Source organism: Aythya ferina (assembly GCF_964211825.1).
Source record: "Aythya ferina genome assembly, chromosome: 9".
NCBI lineage: Eukaryota > Metazoa > Chordata > Aves > Anseriformes > Anatidae > Aythya > Aythya ferina.
Window position 1 is genome coordinate 4,130,804 of NC_140305.1, and position 24,942 is coordinate 4,155,745.

The following is a 24,942-nucleotide window of genomic DNA, read 5'->3' on the forward strand; positions in this document are numbered from 1 at the left end:
AATACAGAAATGCATTACACAACATCAAATATAAACCCCACACCATAATTTGCTGACTGCCAGAGCAAGTGAACACAGTGCTTTAGAGCAGCATAGCTGAAGAAGTGAACGCGGTCTTGCGCAACAAAGCCTCCATAAGCCTGAATTTAGCTGATCCTGAATAAGGACTGAAACTGGTTTGGCTTCAGCATCAGCGTCATACAGAAGTTGAGGTTCTTTGCCCTATTTATAACCACAAATAGAAAACACATTATTGCTAATATTACTAATTTATTATTGTCCAGGTAGTACAAACCAGTAAACAGACAAATGGTTCTAAATCCAAGTAATTAATTCTCTAAAGCTCCTAGTATTCTCTTACATAAGGGAAAACCAAATTGATGCATCAAATTCACTGTTAATAGGTTGAGCCAAATACTGAAGCTTAGTATGACTGGCCACTCATCATCATCCCTGGGTTTTGCCACACCTTAGTGACCATTTTAAGGAGCAGAACAAAAAGGAGTGGCTTCACACCTTAAAACGAAAAGTCAATTTTTTAGTTTTCTGTCTGCCTTACTGTTTGGCTTCCTTAGTGTTGTTTTATTACACATCTAGCTCCTGAATCTTTGGTGAAAATTTATGGCTGCAGAGAAAGTTACAAATACATGCTTTGAAAAACAATATGAAAATAATTATGTCTTCCCTCATCTAGACAATGTACCAGTCCTTCTATACAAAACCTCTACACGTGCTATATACTTTGTTCCTTTTGATTTATTTTTTTTTTCCCAATCTATAAGGAAATGCAATACATCAATGAACCCCAAAACTGGAACAGCTAGACCTTTATTGTTCTCTTTTACAGTATTTTATGAAAAATAAAAAATCATTTTTTTAGTTCAATTGCAAAAGATAACCTATGCAGATATAATAATGACATGATTACACTGTTATTTGCTGTTTTTTCCCCCCTCAAGACACTGACCATAAGTTCTTGCTCAATAACAAAACTATTACACATTTAAAGTTATGCTCACAAAAAAAAGGTATCAGCTTTTTGAATATTCATTAGCTTCCAGAAATTATCATAGGCCTTCACTTGCTCTCACGGAAGCAAAGGACATGACTCTCTGACTTCAACAGGACTTAAGCTCTTAAAGAGTAAGGCAAGGATGATAACTTATGCAGTTATTATAAGTTATCATAAGTTATGACAACTTACGAAGTTATGCATTATACTATAACATTATAATAATATAACAGGGATAGGAATGCACCTTGATATAGCTATGACTACATGTAATTAACACCCACAAAAATCAAACGTTGTTTCACAATTGGTCCTGAAATAATATATGTAAAGCAATACAGATTGTTACATGCTATGGCAGCTAATACAAATGAAACTTGATTGATAAGGTTGTTTTTTTGTAGTTGTTTTTGTTTTTTCAAGCAATACAAATTCATTATGTTAATTTGGTAAAGAACATGTTCTGGAAACAATAGTACCCATAAATAATCAATGTGTTATGAAATCTTTATATAAACACATTAGGATGTAATTAATGAGAATATTTGTGCAAACATTTTCTCATTTTATTCTGTTCAGCTTCAGAATTCTGTAAGCTGTGAGGCATTCGTCATCTCATCGTCCTTAACATGGCAGAAAGTGATATTAAATCTCTTCATTATTTTATTTTGTTCAGTCCTCTTCCCATCAAACATGCAAACACTGTCATCACCATTTTTGGCTTCACTTCAACCAGATCATCTGGGAGAGCATATATACGAGCACCAATTTTGCGAGCAACTGAAATGGCATACCTTAGAAAGCAAACAAAAATAAATATCATTTAACTTACGTCTACTAACACATGAAGATTCACAGCAACAGATTTTAATAGCAGTGTATTATCCATTATCCATTCAGTCAACACTTATCCTCTAGGAGGAAATGAACATTATTCTGGTAAACTACGTATTAGCAACTGTACTGGCAGCCATTTTACTACCCATTATTATAGCATTTATGTTTCTCAGAAAAAGTGTGGATTATGGCAGACTTAATAAACCAATTGCAGTGGAGTAGGTGATATCAGTTGTGAATTTGAGTTCATAATTTAAACATGCTAGAAAAATACCTCCAGGATATTATAATTTAAAATAATATTCTCTTTGAAACAAAGTAACATTAGTGTAATTTCTCTCTGTTAAATTGATAAACCATATTAATTACACCAGGAACTAAAGCATTTCTACACTTCAGGAAAATACAAGCATTGATTTAAAACTTACTTGGCATTATTCAATTTGTCTTGATAAGAAAGATCTTCTCTCTTGACCATTTCTGGGCGAATTGCTTTTGGTGCAATGGCATCTATTAAATCTAGGACAGGTAAACTAGTGCTAATTGATTTGTCCTAAAAGAAAATACGTAAAACATTAGCATAAAGAACCTAATGGTTCCTGATTATTTTATCTTTGCAATGAAAGAAAACTTACAGGCCATCTTAGATACTGAAAAGTAGCGGTATGTTTTGTTACTTTATTGCATAAATATTTCCTCCCCCTTTATGTAATCTAATGTTGTTTTCAGCACATCTAAATTGTAAGTTTCACACTCAATGTTGGTATCATTGCACAAATATAAATGGCCTAAATTACTTGAATGAACAAGTCTTCCGCCTTCCCCAGGCAGAAAGGAACTTTGAAAGAAGTCCAAGCACCAGACTATTCTCAAGATAACAAAATGGTATTTGCGTTCCCAAACTAGTCTGATTTTTTTTTTCTCATAAGAAAATTATTTTCTGAAGTAGTTTATTGCCCACTACATTATTTTTGCATCCCAGATAGCATTCTGAGATAGTATGAGCAGTCTATGTTTTGTCTGTATTACATAGATGTATTTTCCTCAAGTTTTAAAATAGAAAATGCTGTTGCTGCCATTATTTCTCACCTAATATCACAGGAAATGAGCAGCCTGCTGCAAGATGAAATCAAACCAACAATTTGGGAAGATAGGGAACCAACATGAAGACAGCTTCAGCAATGCTGGCTCTTGTTTCATCAGAGCCTCGGCTGATAGAACACACGACCCAGCTGCCTTCATCACAAGATTACAGCTATGATTTCAAATTCCATCAAGTTCCACAGAGTCATCACTACCTATACATTTACAAATAGTAATATACATCTGCCTGAAGACATGGAGTGCTTGGTTATCTCTGCAAGAACATAAACCATTTTTTAAAAAAATTTGTTTCAATTAATGCCAATGTGATAAAACTTGGCTTTCATATTCCACAACAAATAGCAGGGACCTCCATGTTCTTTGCTCTACAATGTTTGTAGTAGTAACGCCAAAACATAGACAAAAACTCAAATTGTGAAAGATAATATATACATGAATGTTGTCAAAAATCGGTAGTAAGAGAAGTGTGCTGAAGAATGTCTCTTGTCTGTATTGGTCTACCATCCTTTGAACAACCTTAAAAACAAACAACCTTTCCCCCAAAAACACAGGCATACCAAAATCAAGATGCTGGGACAGATTATCTTCTTACATTCAATTTATTTATATTAATATTGCTATAATAAATGTAGAAATAGGAGAAGTTGATCATCCCTTTTATGAAGACCAACACCAAATTTACCTTCTACAATAAAAATTAAGTCTTCTGGTATAGAAAGATAATTTGACATTACCTTCTGCCCATTGGTTACCTAATACAATGTCACACCAGCAAGCTCTCAAATATTTGACATGGTAGGTTTTTATGTTCCTGTTGTGAACTACATTGATATAACTGTTTCAGTGCATACAATAAACCTGTATAAGAATGCTATATTTGTGTACAAGTGCAACCCTGTAGTTGATCTACCACTTCTAAGGAATTAAATCAACACACCATGATACATACACCTGACATACATGATTTCTTTCATGCCTAACACTAAGCAGATGAAAGGAAAGCTTTATTTATCAATTAGCTCATACTTGCTGAAATAGATAAGCTCCTGTAGCACTTCAAATTATTAGTTGACGGTGACCTGTTCTGTTAGGTCTGTGGCACACCAGCGATGCCATTCAAGCCAACACAGGTTGCTGGTTAAATTGGGTTCCCTCCACTGGTGCTGTCACACTCTTTTTCAATGGCTGCTATTGAAGAAGCGGTGAGATCTCTTCCTCCCACACCCAGTATTTCCAAAACTGTTCTTCATGTTTGTGCTCATAAATATGAGTGTGCCAATACCCGTATAAATGCAAGGTATCTGACACGCCATGCCCAAACACTGGCATGACTTCAGGCAGATGTCCCTTGGATTTTATTTTATTTTATTAATTTTTAGAAATTACAGTCTCCGCTCTAAGATTTCTTGTTATTAATAGAGCTGTGAAATACTTCTGAAAATTAACAATCTCTCAAAAATATTTCCTTTTACAATTATGCTAGCTGATACAGGAGAGCCACAGTTAAAGCCAAACTGTTAATGGATCAGATTAAAAATCCTACATCTAGTTATAGGTGGAAAGAAAAGCAAATGTATTTGATTACCTTGAAACTGGTAATCGAAGTTTTCTTATTTGCATTTGAAAGTGTCTTATTCACCCAGTTAATAATAATTTCATCATTTACTTTTTCCCCCTCTCCAAGGTCTGATAATACATTCAAAGTATACCTTTAATAAGGAAAATAAGAGTCTGAATTAAAGCTAAAAGCAAAAGTAAAATATTAATTCAGCACAGTAACAATTGTAAGAACTCATCTTCATAAAATACCCTACCTTATAAACTATTAGTTCATTAAATCGCTTTTTCAGTTGTTGCAATAATAAAATAACATCCTACAACTCAATGTTCAGTATTACATCTTCTTTCTGTATTTTACTCAGCATATTATAGCTAATTTTACTTTATATGCTTAAACGTGCCCCCTGCATCCAGGCTCAACAGTCCAAGAAATGAAACACTGAGTATTTCAGGGTAAATTAATTTATGGAAAATACTTTAAAATATTCTTTACCGAAACCAACTTACATTTATTCCTGCTCAGTGCACTAACAAGATTTTAATTTTTACGTTACAAAGCTGTGATGGCTTTAAAGTTCTTCCCTGTTTTCAAGTCTAGCATACATCATCTCTTCCTACTTATCTTCCTTTTTTGATTGCACAAATTTTTAAATCACTCTGTACTTTCAGAAAAACACATGGAATAAAGACAAAATAAATGATGTGCTTTTATACTGGCTGAAGGATAACCAATTTTAATCACAATTTTTAATATGTAAGGTTTTAATTATTGATATATAAATGGATGTATGCACATAGAAACACACACTACCGTTGTTTCAATAACTACACAGCATGTAAAAAAAAAAGTATATAAATTTATATCTCAGAGTAAGTGAATGTTTACAAGTGACTCCACAAAATACTTATTTAAAATACACTAGAAATTTGCACTTAGTTCTCAATTCATTCTTAAACATTTTCCTCTATTATTAACCTACCTGAACTCCCATATTTGTCAGGTCAGTATTTAAAATGACAAATAAAAAAGCTAGCAGTGCTGCAGCTTTATTTGTTAATATTCAGTCAAAAAGATTTTGAATTTGTAGTTCACAATGGTTCTTCGATTACAAAAGCTTCAAAATATTTTGGTCAATTTAAATGTTTGAATCAATACAACATGAATAAGACATATCTTGATCAGAAATTTAATATAGCTTAATCTTCGGCATTTCCAGTAGCATTAATTCTTATATAGAACAGTTATGATTATGTTTCTATATAACTTTGTTATTTCTACTGCTAGGCTAGTGTCTTGCAATTTTCATGTCGAAGTATGAAATTTCACTCAGATTATGGAAGCTTTTGTACCTGATTACATGTATACATGTAATTACATGTATACTCAGATTATGGAAGCTTTTGTACCTGATTACACGTATACATGTAATCAGGTACAAAAGCTTCCATAATCTGAGTGAAAGGACACTGAAGTGTCTGGTGAAGGACACTGAAGCGATTGTACCTGTTCTTTCCTCTTACATACACTGTCCACCACTGTAACTGTTAGATGAGCTGAACACTTGCTTTAGTTTCCCTTGATGTACAAACAGCAACGTATATGAAGACATGCACAGATACATACATATATCGTATACTAAGCCTAACTTACCTTCTCATCAGCTGCCATATCAAAGCCAAAGTCAGAGTAGGATTGCCCTCATTTAGATCATGTCCAGCAATACCAACCAGAGAGAATTTTGCTTTTGTCTTCCCAAGTTCTACAGCATAATTGCAATTCTCAATCTAAAAGTAAATATATACAAACGATGCAAAAAAAAAAAAATCTTTAACACAGACCTAGAAACTACGCGTAGTATCAATTATTTTGGCTTACTGTTACCTATCGTGAGATTTTGAAGCTACAGAAAGATTTCTAGCCTTTGTACACTATGCTGTTTTTACTATTCTTGCAGATATAAATAGAATTACATAAGATTGCAATGCTAATCATATTTCACACCTGAGAAAAAAATTTCTCTTGGTTTTCATCTAAGTAATAAATAGTCACATCAAAACTGAATTGGGGAGAATACTTAGAATACATTATTTTTAAACAAACAGCAGTTTTTTGCCCTACATTTCTGGCTTCATAACGATCACAAACTAAGTGAAAGCTTGGATTCTGCAGGACTTCCACAAATTCTCCTGGCACAACATTAAACTACTCTGCAATACCTCTTGATATAAAAGCATTGGACAACAGTTACGTCATGCCTGAAATTTTTACTGAGATGCCCTAATTAAATCGTAAATTTAATATTGCCAAATGGCAGCCCCATTTCACATTTTGAAACTCAAGTGATAATATTGCTATTTCTTGAAACAATACCTGGAAGATTTTTCTCTCTCCTCCTCCTGTTTCCCCTCACCCCTCCTGTTTGTTTCTTTTTTTTTTTTTTTTTTCCTCCCTTCTTCTTCTTCTTTTTTGCGCCTAGGACTGTCTCACTAACACTCCAATCTAGACAATCCAGGTTACTAGAAACAGTACAACTGGAAACTGTAAAACTAAACTGTATTTGAGAGTATCTACTCACCTTTTTCATATTACCACCAAGCAGAGGATAAGGACGTTTGTTGACATGGCTCCAGTCAACTGGCACACGAGTCATCTCATACAATTGGAAAATGATTAAAGCATCAGAGAGGTCACTAAATGAGAGTAAGCCAATATTTTAAAGTATGAAATTTATATGCACAATGAAAAAGTTATTAAATACTTGAGTATTTCTCAATCATGAATGGAATATCTGAATCAGGTACAGCTTAGTGAGTTCTATGGAAAAGTTCCTGTCATGCTGTATGGAAATTTGGAAGTCACTATTTCAGTAGAAATACAACTTCCCTTTATTCACATTGTTACTATATTCTAGCAGATATTAATGAATACCTACTTTCTTATAACCAAGGGAGAACAAAATACTGCTTAAAGAAAAAAAGGTCTTACCTGTATAAATGGTTAACATATGGGCTTACACCCAGTGAATTCATCCAGTTTCTGAAAGTCCTTTCTTCGTTACTTTCTCCTATAGTGACAAATATAATTCTATATAAATTACTTGGAGAAAACATTTTAATAAGCAATGTTTAAATGACTCACATACATACAACCAACAAGTCACAGCTCCTGCACTATGGTGTGTTTTTTTTTTTTCCTCCTCTCCTTAAAAATAAGTTCATCATTTCCATAATAGTAGTCCCTAATGGCCAATAAGTAGAGGTGATCTTATCAAGGTCAGGGTCCCTCAGTTCTAAGCAAATGGCCAGAGAGCACAGGGTCCATCTTTGTGTGTGTGTGTAAATGTATCTTAAAAAATATAAAAATAAATACAGAAATAGACTGTTCATTGGTTTTGTTTTAGATGAATATATAATGGTGCAAATGGTGATAAGTAATAACAAAGTTAATGACTAAAGTTCCTAAAACTAAATCAGTGGAAAGTATATTCAACACTTTAAATCTGTTCAAATCTTTATTCAAATCTTTAAATGTGTTTGAAATCACATTTTTATTAAAGGTTAATATTAACACAATGCAATTGTGTCAAACTGTAGAACTACAGTTGTAGAACTTCTGTAGACTTCTACAGTTGTAGTTCTGCAAACTATAGAACTACAGTTCTACTCTCTCCACACAAGTTCCCAGTATTAATTTATAAAGGTCCTCCAAAGCAACAGACCTCACCTTTTCAGTTTTTAACAATGGAGGCTCAGCAGGGCAATATTATACTGATAAAATGTGTGAAGCTGTATACACTGCCAAACATGCTAGTTATTCTTGCAGATTTAACTAGCAACTCTGGAATTGTTGGAAGTTTCAGTTATGATTGACTTTTTTCCAACAGAATAGACTTCATAAAAGCCTTCCAGCAATCCTACCAGTTACTTTCCATCCTATGAGAAATGCAGAAAATTCAGTAGAAAAAAAAACTTCATTTTCCTGACTTAGGTTGTTCTTATTATAATAATGAACCCCTTAACTAATGTTCTTTCTTTATAAGGTTACAGCTTGCAGTAATACACTAAATAATGTTGTATGTAGAAAATTAAAGTTAACAATGAATCTGTGGCCAATTACTTGTGAATCAATGCTACATAAGCCATTTCCTCTTACATCAAAGAGCAACAATTAAAGAAATACTTAGCCTGAATACATGATCTTGCAGTAAAATCATTGCTTTGTTCTGTTGGTCTGATAATCCAGTTGAAAATAGAGAGGACACCGGGAGAGAGAAATTCTCCATAAAGAATGACAGAATAGATTTCACAGAATGAAACTTATGAAAATCTGAAGATTTATCTTCACCTTTTCCTCAGTGGATAATGGCACTGAGTTTGTCTAATGAGGTTTATGTAGCATGAAAACAGCCTCATTTAGTTCTGCAGTTCATGCCGACAACAGAACAATTACTGTTTTTGCAAAGTGAAGTTGATGTTTAAAAACGTGCATCATCAGATTAGAAAGAACCTCCTTCATGTTATATTTCCATTAAATTGATGTTATGGATCTATTTTTAGATAGAGGTTACAGTTTTAATATAGATCTTCTTGTCTATATAAAAACACCCAGACTTGAAAATGAATCTATCACAACCTTAACAAATTCAGATATTTTTGTGAGCTATTTCAATTGTAATTAGCATGTTCCAAAAGAACACATTTTATAAATTAAAAAAAAAATAAACAAAAACAAAACAAAACTGTCAGCCACTTTACCAGTTACTTTCCAATTAATAAGAAATTGATTATATTCATCCTACTGCTGTATTTTCTTCCTGAATTATGAGATCTTTCATATGGAATTCAACCTGGTATTTGTTACAGATTCACTTACAAAAGTTACCAGATTCATTGACGAATGAATGTATGTTGAAAGAAATACACTATTCTGCAAGGTCTGCAGGCAGTAGTCACCTTTGTTTCACATATTTCTTCCCAAAGCAAAACTTAAGACAATAATGGATTACATTTGGTGATAAATAACATCAGCCTTTTTTGATAGAAAAGAAAATCAAAATAGAAGCATGAGAGTACTTTAGAGGTACTTAAGGCTGCCTTTTTTTTTTTTTTTTAAATGTTTTGCTTTTAGTACTTTTTAGGCTTACTAATCTTTGGGTTAGTTGACAGTGCCTAAAAATTGACCACAAAGTGCTTTTAAGGACACTTGTACATTGCAAAGATGACAACCAGGTTACTTAATGAACTCTTACTAAAAGCATAGCTACAAAAAATTACTCGGCAACTGCACTCAAACTGGGAATTTTACAATACATGCTTAACAGTGCCAAAAGAATCCCAAGTAGACAAGCAAGACCAAGAGCATGCAAGTTGGGAAACCCCATTTTGTCTAGCAGGAATTCAATACAGTGTATTTAATATGCCACTTCAAACAAATCCCTTTATCATGCAACATGTAAGTGTTCTTAAGTCTTCCAGATGGCTCAGAACCAATTTTTTTCTCTCCATTCTTTTATTCAAAATATACCTTGTCATCCTATCAGGAGCATATCTTCTGCTGAGTGGTGCAGCAGATAGCCAAAATCATAGGAAAACTGCAGAAAAGGGACAGAGCTACACAAAAGAGAGAGGAGCAAATTTGGTAGTATCCTTTATATTTATAGCCATCTCTTTCTTCTCTGAGATTATACTATGGAACTGAATGAGGAGTAGCAATAAGGATGGGGTCAAGATTCAAAGGGCTTCCAATACCTGAGATTCTCTCTGAAAGACAACAGAGCTTAAGATTTAAGTTTCCACCCTAAATTCAGCTGGCCTGAGTGGGAATAGTTAACCCTCTCATGTTAACAGTCTTGAAGGCTGCCAGCAGACTTAAAAACAGCCTCAGATAACACGCATGCTGGACAAAAGATGGGTGGACATGTTTCCATGTTCTCCTCCCCTCAAGAGCTCAGCTTTCTGGGAGTTAGATCCCAAACTCTGGTGCCTTTCCTACAAGTGAGAATTTCCTCAGAGCAACAGCAACATGTAAAGGTGATGCATTCACTGAGGACTCCATTCTCCTCCTCCCACCCCACACAGTATCAGATGTTTATTTCGTTTTGGAAAAATATCTGAGGGATATGCTCTCTGCACACAAGTGACCATCACAAGACATTATCAGCCTAAATTCCAATTTATGCCTAGTGCTTATTGTTTTAAACCAAAAAGAACAGCCACATCATATTTTTGGGGTGGAATGATCATGGAAAAGGTAGAATTTAGTGCAAGAAAACTGAAGCTTTCAAGTAGCTCTACTCACCCACATACAAGTCTAGAGCTTTAAAATTTAGCTTATGGAAGATTAGATTCACAGAACGAACTATATGGTGTTTCACTTGTTCACATCTTGCCCCCATTTTATATGCATCATATTAGACCTTTGTTTTTTTTTCTTTTGAGTTATACTAAATTTAATATTAAAGCAATAGAAAAATACAAGAATGATGCAGCAAATCAACCAGCAGAAAAGGACAGAGACAATTAAAACACTAGATAAAAATCACACCAAGAAAAATGCAGAATAAATACTTTAACAGAGTACAGAAAAGTACTAAATACAGTACCTACATTAGGAGGGGTCAAATCTGGATTTCATGAAGCAAAATAGGAAAGCATTATAAATTATGAGTCAGATTATAACAGACCATCTATGATGACACTATAAAGAAATGAATAACATTTTGTCTAACAGTACTTTGAGAAAAGGTTAGCCAATATACAGGACTTAATAGTAAACAAACAAACAAAACACACAAGAACAACATTGGTTTTGGCTAAAATAACTATCAATAGTTTAGATCCACATGGCAACACAGGAGTTATTATTTGGGGGCAGAAAGGAGCCTTCTACTTGCCTTTAAACAGATAATGCTGTCGTAGTTATCCATCTCTAAAATAGTCACTATAAAAAGCAACTTAAATTTGGCCTGTATTTACCATTAAAGAACAGTACTCTAGTATTTGGTGATTACATATTCTACTTCCACACAGCTCCTGCACACGATTCTAAGCATGTATTTCCAATAAAATTGCAGCAGAGGAAGAGCAAGGCTTTTCTTCAATCATTTTTCACGGACAGCAAGGACTGCAGTGACTAGGGATGTCACAGCTGGAAAAGGAAGACTGCCTCCTGTGCTTTGATGCCTCTACCAAAGCTGGCACCCATAAAACCAGAAAAGCAGGAAGCCTGAAACAGGAGTGGTCTGAGGGGTATAAGATTTATGAAATAGGGTTGTAGCAGAGCAGAAAACTTATGAGAAAGCTAGAAGCAAAGGAAGATGGACTCACCTAGACGGAAAGGAAACCTGATAGGAACAGTGTAAGGAAAGCAAGAGCAGGCAGTGCAGAGCAATGTGCTAACATTGTGGATGATTCTCTCAAGTGCGGCAACCCTTCTTCTCACCTTTCCTTTGAGATCAGCGAACAACTGAAATACACTGGCTATACTGTTTCATTATCCTAGATTGGCTGGTCCACAGAAAGGGTAGCAGCCAAGGATTACTATTCCTTTATCTCTAGCATTAGGGATCCGAACAGCACAATTCAAGCACAGTACAAGCTCACAGATATGCTAGGATCCATACAGGTTGTTGGTGCAATAGATTTGTACAGGTCATTTATACATGAGCTTTCTTTTTTTTGCTTTAAACATCAGTTTCCAGTTTTAAAAATGCAACCAGCTATACACATGTATATAAAAACTACAACCCGTGAGAAGTACTTTGGAAGACATCGTAGATTTTAAAAGACAGTTGCATAATATAGTATTCCAAATTAGGAAAAGCTGTATTTGTGCATCAGCTAAAATATAAATAGTATGGCAAGAAGCACAGGAACCTGGAAAAGCAATAAGAGAACAGGCTTTGCTCCTGCAAGCGAATAATAAGAGATTATTCATGAATAGCCTCTGGTCAAGCTAATGAGGATTTCTACTACAGGCTTATGCTGAAAGCTAAAGAAAAATATGCACTCTATATGCTGGTGTTAACACAGGCACCATCACACAGGGATCCTTTATCACAACCTAGAAAGAATACTTAAACAGAAGTCATTAGCGTTCTTATCTCCTATATGCTTAGCAAGTTGAGTACCTTCTAATAAATTGAGATCATAAGATGAATTGTCAGGCTTGTGTAGGGCTGGATGTGTGTTAAAGAGATTTGCAACAAAAGCCAAATTGAGTTTAGGGTTGCCTGCAACCACATCTGCTGGAGTTACAAACTGCCTGCAGCCCAATTTGTCTGCCTGTTGGAGCATGTATTCAGCCCTCTTCAGGTCATTTTTCTCCTAAAAAAGAAAAAAACACAAACATATTAACTTGTAACAAACAATTGCATGTTCTGACTGAAGCTGTAGTCTATAGCAAATCTTGACCTGTGTCTCCCTCATTCCCCTAATACCCAAGCTAGCTCTTATAGACCTTAACAATTCCCCTCTTCCTTCCACTTTTTCTGTCCTTCATTTCTGTGGCTGCCTGTTCAGCATGCCCAGTGAATCACAGCAGATAGAGGTGAGTGGTTATGTTTCTGTTTCCAAGCTGTTGATTCCCTTACCGAATGTATTTCTGCTATATGAGCTATAGGTTCATAATCACTGCTTCAAAATGGTATTCTCATAAACATGGATGATCTTAGATGATCAGATGATTTCAAAACCCGCCATCACCAAGTTTGGATGTGATATCAAAAGAAAGACAAGGCGATAGATTCTTTTTGGCTCTAAATCTTTTTAGTTGGTAACCTACGTGTAATGAAAAGGTATTTTGTATATTCATCTTTATTATTAATCTACCTAGAATAAGCAAGTCTTCAAAACCATGTAACATATACCTTTTGCCTCTAATCTTTACAACATTAAAAGTTACTATTTCAAGGGAAATCAGTTAGCAACTGATTTACTCTTAGAATGAAATAAAAGTCATTAATTCAACACTGGTACGCTCAACCGGAACCTTGTTCTATAAGAAGATTGCACATTATTCATACTGGTTTATAACCCATTACAGGAAATGATCAGATAAACTACAGGAAATTACAAAGGAAAAAACCACCAACAAAAAAAACACTATCTTTTCTCACTCCCCCTAAAAAAAAAAGCAACAAAATAGATCTGCTAGTTACTTGAAAGGTTCACATGATATCTCCAAATTCTATTCAGTCTGAGGAAAGATCACAAAGTTTGTGAAGTCAGCTTTTTCTCCTTGCCTGAATTCCAAAAGAACAGAAGTGAAGCAGGATGTTGTAAAATTCATATTGGCAGATCCAACTAAAAACTCCAAACAGTTGCACACTAATTCAAGTAAAACATAGTTCCAAATTTTAAACTATAGGATGCATAACCCTGTTTCAGCAGTGTCCTGGAACTTGACTCGAGCTTTTCTCATTTAATCTTCTATGACATGGGATAATCTGACTGAGCTGTTGTATGCTTCACAAAAGCAAAAGGCAATTCCAGAACAGCTTTGCAACTAAGATGTTGGATACATATACAGAAGTCTCAGATAATTCCAGTCTTATTTTTTTAAATTTCAGGATACTTACATGAAACCCTGAGAAGTCAATTTTAACAGATATTTCATCAGGGCCATCTCCTTTGGGTGCAATCTGATTTAACAGGTGGTAGTACGCTCTTGAATCCTAAAACACACAGCGTAACGTTAATAAATGAAAAAATACATAGCCTCTGATAGTCATTTACTACTCTTGCAGTCTGATTCAAAAGCCACACAAGTCAGAAATATGGCACTCTAATTACAGTGAACATGGATGAGGTCATATAGCCACTTTACTATCATATATCACATAGTACTTATTTAGCCAAATGAAAGAACAGAAGTGTAAGCTGATTTTTCTGGATGATATTAATGACATTTATTCTGCTGCATATGAAGTAGACAGCTGCAAGTAAGATAAAGAAATTTATATAGGTTACCCACAAAAAAATAACTATAAAGGAACATGGATCTTATTTTCAGTATTTGTATTTCATTCCTTCACTATTCTTTTCAAATTGTTTCCTAAATTTTTCTATTTCTTATGGAACTAAGTGAGTGGAATTAAAAAATAAGACTGAAGTAGCTCTTTTAAGGTTAATTTATAGAGACAAAACAAGTTAGATTTATTTTACACAGTTTTTAAGCGTGCTCCTCTGCTCCCCTACCACTATGAAACCATAAAACTAAAAGGCAAACCTGCTAATTTTAGAAGTATTATGTATACTTCTCTCACATAGAAAATAGATCTTTACTATATTAGCAGTTTTCACATAAAACCGTAGTTTGCTTTAATACTAGCCTTCTTGGAGGCATTTGAAAAGATATAACTAAAGAAAACAATTACAGTTGTTTCAATTGAGAAGGTGTCTTACCACCTTAAGGAAACTAGCTCCTTTGCTTTTGAAGTTTTTTCTCTCTCTTGAGCAGGACTTGCTACAGTACTCTGCATACCTTATGCAGAATGACTGAAAACAAGAGAAGAGTCATGAAGACCTGACATCTGCTACATAGAACCAGCATGGCTTCTAGTCCCCTCAGGTCTGTGAAGTGGCAAACCAGCACAACAGCGATTGAGAGGGGCTGCTCACTTCTTGGAGCAAGAATCAGTAGCTACTCCAGACAGCTCTCTAAATAACTGTACTGTCCAGAAGTGGTTTCCTATTCTTCTGTACAATGCCACGTACAAAGTGCAATAACCACTAGCAAATATACAACAGAAGGAGTTTAAAAGCCACACTCTTTTTCCTTTAAAAAAAATAAATAAATAAAAATGATGGGTTTTTACAAACCCACAAAGAGAGAAGGATGGCCAAGTAAAAGGGCAACTAACAGGGTAGTGCAAATTTCCCTAAGTAGCTCTAATAACAAACTTAGAAATTTAGAACTGCCTCGAACATGGGCTTGCAGGAAATGTTCACTCGGCACTGTGATATATCGTATGTGATATGATAATATATGGCATGAACAACTGACTAGGATAAATGAGATCAAAATCATGTTCTTCCAGTGCTGAAAAATGAAGGCTGAACCTATAGCTAGAAAAAAGAGATGACTGGTATTTTTCTAAATACTTCTGACCTGGCTCATTTGTTTCCATGCATAGTATGTTTTAATACCACTGTGTTCAATTATCTGAGTGATAACTACATACCTTGATGTCTTGGCTGAAATTACTGATTTTCTGCCACCCTGCTTTGGTCAGATGGTAGTTTACCCAGCGCAGCAAGAGCTCTTCTGGTGAAAGCTTCAGTAACTGATCTAGTTCTTCCCCTTCATTTAGCAAAGCGATTAGAGCTAAAAAGAAGTTTGAAAGAAAGCTGAAATAATTGCCATCATGGTTTCAAAGCAGTTAATTACAAATTGTACACATTACAATAGCTAGCATTACACTTACCTTCATTTCTGGAGATCTCAATATCAGCAAAAAGACCAGCTTTTATGATCTGCCACAAGAGCCCTAATACCAAGTGAGGTTTTCCTTCTTGTAAATCTTGTGCTCCAATATTGACAACCGTACAGCCAATAGCAGATGCTGAGTTCAGAGCCAAGTTTAGGTTTTCCTGTTCAGAATGTCAACATTTAACAAACTTATGAGGTTGTGAATCTTTGTAGCTTTAATATTAACAAATTTACTAAGCATCTGAATTTTCCAAGTGTCTAGTTTTCTAAGTGTCTTAAACTATAAGAACTTATGGATTAGTTGAATAGTTCCCAGTGCACCCTAGAGATTTTTTTGTGAAATGCCACATCCTATCAAAATTTATTGAATATCATCATTGGCAATGTTTAATATGAACCCACAAAAAACTGCGGATCACCTTCCACTGCTTGGATTACTAATCAGTCTTATTTGTATTTCACAGGTATCACATACACAAATTAGACAATACTGCCCAAAATACCAGGGACTTGATCCAGTAGAATCAATAGATCAGTAGAATCAGTAGATCCCTGTGTAGGAGGCTACTGGAATCACTGCCTCCACAGCGATTATCTTGGCTCTTATGCAGGCTAACACTCAAGCAACTCAAAGTGTGATTGAACACCATTAGCATATCAGAGCAATTCAACATGCTGACACTGAAAGTGAAGCTAATGATCCCCACAAATGAAATATTACAAAAAAAAAAAAAAAAAGGCAGGTGTCATATTACTCTTTTTCCTCTCCAGTGTCACACTTTAACTATCTACAGGGACAGCGTAAGCACATGTATCGTACTTGCTGACATGTATCCCTTAAATGAGTAGAAATTACAAGACCCAACTGGAGGATTTAGAATATGGTGTGGTGTTAACTTTCCATATTTTCATGTCACCACCTGAAATTAAAAGTCTGTCCAGTAACTGAAGCTTTTAAACAGGATTTTATTTTCTCCTTAGGCTGATAACTTAAGGATCTACTTCCTTCTTCCACAACTGTTTTTAAGAAATTATTTTGGATATGAGAAAACAGGTTCTCCTCAACTATTTTGTGGCTCATACACAGTCAAAAAAACATAGAGCTTCTCATCTTTTGTCCAAGCCACTCTCCGCTACTGAAAACACATCATCTTAGCTTATAGTATACAGTTATGCAGATACTTTCTGCATTGCATCCCTAAATTTGATCCAGCCATCCACTCAGAAATTTAACATTGTTTTGTTCAGATTCTCAGTAAAGCAAAAAGGAATACAGTGAAACAACCAAGGAAAGCATGAAAACAAAGCTTTCCTGTAAGCCATTTAAGAAACAGAAGACTTCAGTTGAGTTTGTTAGAGAATACACTTTCATGCTTTGACATTTCAAAATACATAGGACTATTTTTTTCTCCACCAGAATAACTGTCATTAAAACAAAACTATAAAAAATACATTTTACTTTCTCATTTGTGACAAGTTCCTATCTGTGCAGTACTTACAGATATAGTGAAAGGAGTGAGTTTCTTCTTATTAATAGCCCTTTCATCAATTGTATCTGGTTGTGAAAAGTTAATCATTTTGCTAAGGAAGAAAAGCCAGAGTTTATTCAAACTTCCACTTCTCAGAAAACATGCTTCATTATTTGGTTAGAACACGAACACTTGAAACTAGCTGTAAATGTCTGACAAAATTAAAAAAGACAACCTCATTCATTAAATCTTTTCTCCTTGTTAAATAATCGGACATTCATCCAGAAACACCCATGTAATACCTAATTAAAGAAATTTGAGCAATTGGATTTATACTTAAGTAACAGAGCATGTCTGTGCTGTCAAAAAAAAAAAAAAAAAGATCTTCAGTGATTATGACCATAAATTATTGACATTTAAATAGTCTCCAGTGTAAATGTTTGCATGATAACTAATTCTTCTGCACTGCATTTCTGTAATCTTACAACAATCTCAAATACTAATTCACATCAATACTAATGAGCTTATCCACTGTTACCATTGAGCAGAAGTACTGTTAGTCACTACCCTGTACTCAGCTCTGGTGAGGCCGCACCTCGAGTACTGTGTTCAGTTTTGGGCCCCTCGCTACAAGAAGGACATGGAGGTGCTTGAGCAAGTCCAGAGAAGGGCGATGAAGCTGGTGAGGGGCCTGGAGAACAAGTCCTACGAGGAGCGGCTGAGGGAGCTGGGCTTGTTCAGCCTGGAGAAGAGGAGGCCCAGGGGCGACCTTATCGCTCTCTATGGGTACCTCAAGGGAGGCTGTAGCGAGGTGGGGGTTGGTCTGTTCTCCCACGTGCCTGGTGACAGGACGAGGGGGAATGGGCTTAAGCTGAGCCAGGGGAGTTTTAGGTTAGATGTTAGGAAGAACTTCTTCACTGAAAGGGTTGTTAGACATTGGAACAGGCTGCCCAGGGAAGTGGTGGAGTCACCATCCCTGGAGGTCTTGAAAAGACGTTTAGATGTAGAGCTTAGGGATATGGTTTAGTGGGGACTGTTAGTGTTAGGTCAGAGGTTGGACTCAATGATCTTGAGGTCTCTTCCAACCTAGAAATTCTGTGATTCTATAACTACAAAATTATGGCAAACTAGAGTTTAGGGATGTACTATATGCTGTTTTGCCACAGATTTAAGTCAGATTTCTGTTTCTCCCATCCTATGATTTAGTAAATATGTTTATTAAATCTGAAAATCTTTGCAATTTGAAATATTTTATTCTTATGGCTAACGAATATATGAACTGTGTGATTATCTCCTTCAAGAACTGCCTGTACATATCTGGCATTGAGGATAATGGATGTGAAGAGGAAACCACTTCTATAATATGTGCACAGAGTCGCATAAAAATTTACTAAAAATAATATTTTATAGGCAAACATTTTTCCCATCCTACACATTGGTTACCGTATTTATGAGCTGAGTCCCCGTGTTGAAGCCTATTATAAGTTTTCCAATACACTTCACCACTGAGATGAGTTTCTTTCATGCAGCCATTGACTCACCAAAGGAGGATGCCATCTGCAAGGCATTTAAAAAGACTGGCATCTGATGGGTTCATGGGAAGGAGGTGTTTACAGTCTGGGTCATCTTGTAGAGCCTTATTTATCCAATTAACAAAAGCAACTTTTTCTTCCTCTGAAAACAACATTAAAATAATCTATACTTAATATAAAAGATTAAAACGTAACGAAGCCAAAAATTAAATCTAGTTACTACCATGATGCCAAAGGAGCGTTTCACCTGCAGCCCCACATTCTGTCAGTGTTCATTTTTATTTTTCACTCTGGCAAAGATATCTAACTTACCTCTGAGTGCAGCACGAAGCTAGCGACAAATTCAACAGCCACCTTTTAATAAAGTGCCACCCAAATTTGTCTGGTCTACCTCCACGTGCTTTCTCTTTGTTAATTTGCTTTCAATAGCAATATTTTCCAGTTTTCTTCTTTTTCCACATCTAGTGCAAATTTAAAGGGTCTTCCCATGTCAGGTAAAGTTTATTCATGCTTATTTATTACCTGAATAAGAGTGCTGTGTCCCCTCAGTAGATATTGAGGATGTTCCTCCAAGTGCTGTAATACCCAGCTTTTTGTTTATTGATTTTCGGTAAGTTTTGCTAACATCTTTACTTTTCAATTCCTGAATTATCTGCAATCAGATAGAGAGCATTGTGATTAATTATACCTTCAAATAGCAACTTACGTATTAAACCATATCAGCCTTCTATCTAGAGTCAGTAAAGAACCTGAATGCCTTTCTGTTATATACATTAACTCTTGAAAACAGATTTGCAACAACTAGAACATACTTATTTTGCTTATGTCATCATATGCTTTACAATAAAAGGTGACCACATAAAACTTACACACCTTTAAACAAGGTGACTGATAGTATTTTCTAAGAGCCTACAATGTAAACCATATAGGATATACTGTTATGTCCTGAATTTGCCCAAACACTGTAGAGGTCTCAGAACTGATGATAAATAATAAGTAACTCATAAAACTCTATACTTAGATGCAAATAAAGGCATCTCCCCTATGAAACTGTGCAAGCTAAATTATTGAAAAGAGACATGAATAATGAGCTAAATGAGCAACCTGATGCAATTAGCAGCAGTACTCTAAAGTCAAAACAAAAACTAACCATCCCCAAGCACACAGATAAACCAACAGCTTGAATAGGTTTTGATTCTCTTAAAGCACACTAGATTGTGACCCACACTTAAAAAGACATCTAAACACTTCAAAGTTGCTTGTAGTAAAAAAAATAAAATAAAATAAAATAAAATAAAAAAATCCTCACTCCTAATATAAAAAGTAGCCTTTAGTATAGAGATTGAACATACTAGCACAAACATTAGCGTATCACTAAGAGAATTTAAAGGTTGATTATCCAACGTACTACTCTGTTATCAAAGCAAGGTTAGACCAAACAGTTTCTAAAAATATGTAGTCCAGCTCTTCATTTTTGAGGAAGTAAGGACTGCTTTGAACTACCATGTTCTCTCATGCTGCCCAAATGAGACCTACTAAATCAAATGGAAGAGTAAAATTCAAAGACTGGAAAATAATTATATAGGACATTGTAAATTGTCACAGAAAACCCTCCTGTGATCAAACTAGTACTTAGCTGTGTATTAAAGAATATCTCATTCTATTCTTTAGGTAGTAGCTAAATAACTAGTTCTTATTCATTTTCTGAAGACCAATTCTTAAAACCAAAGTACTACAAATTAAAGTCCAAAAGAAATGTCTTACAGAGACAAATTCTTCAAAGTTGATTTTCCCGTCTTTGTTGCTGTCTGTTACTGCAATGATTTTTTCTGCTATCTCCCGTACTTTGTAACCAGGCAAGGGTAGACTTGCTTCTTTAAACAGATCTTGAAGCTCATAATCACTGACATATCCACTGTTGTCAATATCTGCAAAGCAAAAACACAAGTTGGTTTTGTACTTAAAGAACCTAGTATAACATCTGTTGAGAATACATCGAGTGCAAGAGATATACATAGGAAAAGATTATTTCTTCCTGTGACTTCACTACATACATAAGCAAGCATGAACAAATACTATGTATTAGAAACACAATTGGCTGGGAGGTGTGACAGCCTGCTCTGTATTTTCACAGGAACTATGCTATAACACCAAAGCACGCTATAACAAGACAGCAAATTTGTAAAGAGCAAAAATTAAGCTTTTTTAAGACGCCAACAAAATTCTCAACAAAACCTTCAAGTGAAAGGAAGATCAAATACTACATTTTTTCATTCAGTATTGTGTATTCACTCCACAATTGCGAAGTGAATGGGTATAGATCATAAAAATAAATTAACAGAAGACTGACTCAGTCTAATTTGTGTTATTCATGATGAACACCACAACACAGCAGAAACTAAAAAAAAATGAATTGACGTGAGTCAGAAACAGAATAAGGTGACCTGGTCACTCTTGTAACATGCCAATATGCTCCCACTTTGTTTTTCAGGTTTACTGGTTAAAAGACCTCTCTCCATGCTTTTTTTCTGATATCAGAACTCTGCCAGTAATACCAGAGTGAATGAATACATATCACATTATAGAAGGGCAAGTAAAAAACTACACTTTCATCTCTAGCCATGATTAATTGCTATTCATGAATTTTCTGTAATCCATACTATACTACATAGCATCTGTACAGCTTCATAAAGAAGCCACATTTCATTACTAATGAAAGGACAAAAAAAGTGAATGTTACTGTCTTTTTGTTTTGTATACTTCCAACAATTCACAGATCACTGCACGGTGAAACTTTATGCTTGTATACAGATTAATCCATCCATCCATTGTCTAGCTTAACTGTCAGACACGTAACAACACATGTAATAACGGTGATGGTCTAAAGAGCAGAGGACATGTTCACAATCTCACTCAGATTACCAGCTATGTTAGTTCGCTGGGCTCATCTTGCACTCAGGGTAAGTTTCCATGGTGACAAACAGAAACAAATACATTGCTTTTCCTGCAGTTTATCAATGCAGCTGCAAGCAATTTATTCACAAAAACATTGAGAATGCAGTGATGGAAAAAGAAGAAAACATAGATGATGTTTAATTTTGATGCTTCACAGAAAGCATATTAGAAGTGGTGCTTTTTCAGTGAGCAGAATGCAGATGGTGAAAAACAAACAAATAGAAAAGCTGTACCAAAACACTATTGGCAGCTGGTAAAATAGGCTACTGCTCACTGGACTTACGCATGCATGCAGTGGATTTTTCTTTGGTCTGTCATTCCAGCTCCTGGAAGCTATAGCCACCTTGAGCTACAGACTGCATCAAGATGATTGTTCTATACAAACTCTTTAATTATCAACCATGGATACATCTTATTCCTTTACTACTTCTAGCCTCTTTTTGTTTCAAAACATACTAAATTAATGAGTTCACAATTTTATTATTTGCCATGAATAAATATTATTACTTTTTGGTTTAAACTTCTTGACCATTTACTGAACATCACTTGACACCTGTATTGACAGAAACCAAGCAATTTTCTGTTCAATTTTCTGTTCACCTTAACACACGGTGTTACAAATTTCTAATACACAGCTTCCCAACCGTCTCTTTACTGAGTTGGTGAGTCCTAACATTGAGTCCTAACATTTAGGATTCTTCTTGGCTGTAGCTGTTCCATAATTTTCATCCACAGTGATTACCATGCCTTAACCCCAAAACAAACTGTTTGTGCAAGTAGGATTATTGTCTCCTCAAGTATAGTATTTTGCAGGTACTGACACTACATTTCAGCTGCTGTTGAGACAACTGTTTTGTTGTTGTCATTCTTTTGTTTCTTAAAGCGGTTTTGCTCTACTAATAGCATAAAAATAAAAGCATATGAACAGTAGAGGGGGAAAGGCAAGGCAAAGAGGTGTGTCCGTCTGCTGGGTCCTTCAGCTACCAGAACCAACACAAAATACAGATATGTGAGTAGTTGTTATTAAACAAAAATTCTTCTGTGATTCAGGAGTTTAAGGCTGGCACTCAAAATTATTTTGAGTTACTGTGAAATGACCCCGCTATCCCATTATGAGTAATTACAAATATGCTCAATCGCTTTGTTGAGCTGCACAGTTACACACCACCCCCTGCGTACAAGAAATAAAGCAGATGTGAACTTCAACGTTCACAAGTTTATTGCAATCTTGAAATAAGGGTTAGTAGTTCACTAATTTCTTGCTATTTCTGTTTACGCTCAGATTAATCTGAAAATATCCTGTCAAACATACAAAATCATTGAGTTAAATTATTAGCATCTGCTAGCTTTAAAGGCAAAATCAGAAAGACTCCAAGTTTAGCTTAGTTAAAATGTAAAATTACATCCAACAAACTGAAAGACAAATTACTAGTTCAAAGTATGCAAGTAAAGCAGAAACAGTCAATTATCTAGGTCAATAATAACCATGAGAACATTTAATGATTTAAAGCTTTATCACAACAAAATTTTATTGAGATTTAAGGAGTTCCAGTAACTGATTTTTGAGATGTATTATGCGGCAAATACATTAACTTTTGAGCTGAACAGTTGTATTATTTATGCTATTTTACCTGTTTCCATTGCTGAAGTTGAAAGAAGTGAAGAAACACAGTTGCATTGAAAGCAAGTGGTTTTAAATAAGCATTCTTAGTTTTTTAGCTATTATTTGCAACAGAGAGAAAACATAGCCCTATTAAACCAAAGTGATCCATAAAGATTTTGTCCACAAAAACCTCCATGGCTCTGCAGTGTTATTGGCATCCTTATTATCTTCTAACCCAAAACATACCTATCTTATCGAATGCTTCTCTTAGATCGTCAAGCTCTTCTCGAGAGATAGTAGTTACGTTGTTCTCCATGTTCTGACAGCAAGAAGCGTCGTCCTCAGTTGCTTACACCTAACAATAATTAATGAGATATTACATAGCATCAATTCCAAACACATACTAATCCAAGTTACTGATCTTTTTAGTACCAGGTATCAGACCTATATGGCACCTCCAGGCGTGACACAGCATTACAAACAACACTTGAAAGCATATTTAAATACCCAGCAATTCTTTCCTGTAATAGCAGCTGAGAATTTACCACAGCGACTCCAATTGCATATGCTGATGTTTTCATTCACCTAGAATAACCGACAGTTAACTTCTACCACGTGAGCAAATTTCCAACATCAATATTATCACCTCATACTTCAACAGATTTCAGAAAAAATAATTCTTATGTGCAACGCAGCATCATTGCAAATTTGTGGTTAGTATTGGGATTTAGTCCTGCAAGCACCAAGCACTCGCACAGCAGGAAGCCTCAGTGGGACGCATTCCCATTTACACTAAGTGGGTGAACACTGATGCATCTTTCCCCAGCTGCTGCAGAAGTTACCATCCCCTGACAAGCCTATTGCCTCCTAACACTCTTGAAAAGTGAAATAAGAGGCCTTTACTCAGCGCAACGACTGGAATCTCAATATTAATATACTTTCTCCAACCAACATCATGCAGAAAGCTAACCAAAACAGAAGGCACTTTCCCAAGGGCCGATATTAACCCCCCATTGCACGTGGTTGCCCGTTCCCTCTTATCCAGACGTTGCCCATGGTTTTATAACAGGATGATTTAGCCCTTTGTTAGGCAGTACAAATTCATAAAGAGGTTATGCTCAGCTGTCTCAATATGCAAGGTTATATTTGTATTAGTCTTTTGCCACCACGCACACACCATTTGTGTGTACAAAGTAAGCCTGCTACTGCACCCATCGTAGTATTGTGAAGCTGCATGCAACACTCTGCTTGTAGACAGCATGCCACAGATGGTGGTGTGGCTATCAGAGTTTCGTCTTTGCTTTTATTTTATAAATAAAAACTGACAAAAATACATCTCAATTAGTATTTTGGTCAAAGTTGTTCAGATACGTATTTTTTCCCTTCCAGTTTGGTTGTTTCCGATGTAGTGGTTTTGCTTAAGAGCAAGAAAAATGTTC

General features: G+C 35.3%; 1 protein-coding gene across 3 annotated transcripts in view; it reads right to left on the reverse strand.

Moving 5' to 3' along the window:
• Nucleotides 1–738: 738 nt before the first annotated feature.
• Nucleotides 739–24,942, reverse strand: part of PLS1 (plastin 1) — a 40,678-nt gene continuing 16,474 nt past the window's right edge. For all 3 annotated transcript variants that reach the window (XM_084530270.1, XM_084530272.1, XM_084530271.1), the window contains 15 exons: nt 23,750–23,858; nt 20,710–20,873; nt 19,468–19,597; nt 18,955–19,087; nt 17,444–17,525; nt 15,940–16,105; nt 15,697–15,839; nt 14,092–14,187; nt 12,643–12,838; nt 7,500–7,578; nt 7,090–7,204; nt 6,165–6,298; nt 4,539–4,662; nt 2,278–2,402; nt 739–1,806 (listed from right to left, as the gene is read on the reverse strand). In XM_084530270.1, coding sequence (XP_084386396.1) covers nt 1,671–1,806; nt 2,278–2,402; nt 4,539–4,662; nt 6,165–6,298; nt 7,090–7,204; nt 7,500–7,578; nt 12,643–12,838; nt 14,092–14,187; nt 15,697–15,839; nt 15,940–16,105; nt 17,444–17,525; nt 18,955–19,087; nt 19,468–19,597; nt 20,710–20,873; nt 23,750–23,819 — 1,893 coding nt within the window. In that variant the 5' untranslated portion in view covers nt 23,820–23,858 and the 3' untranslated portion in view covers nt 739–1,670. The remainder of the gene's footprint in view (nt 1,807–2,277; nt 2,403–4,538; nt 4,663–6,164; nt 6,299–7,089; nt 7,205–7,499; nt 7,579–12,642; nt 12,839–14,091; nt 14,188–15,696; nt 15,840–15,939; nt 16,106–17,443; nt 17,526–18,954; nt 19,088–19,467; nt 19,598–20,709; nt 20,874–23,749; nt 23,859–24,942) is intronic.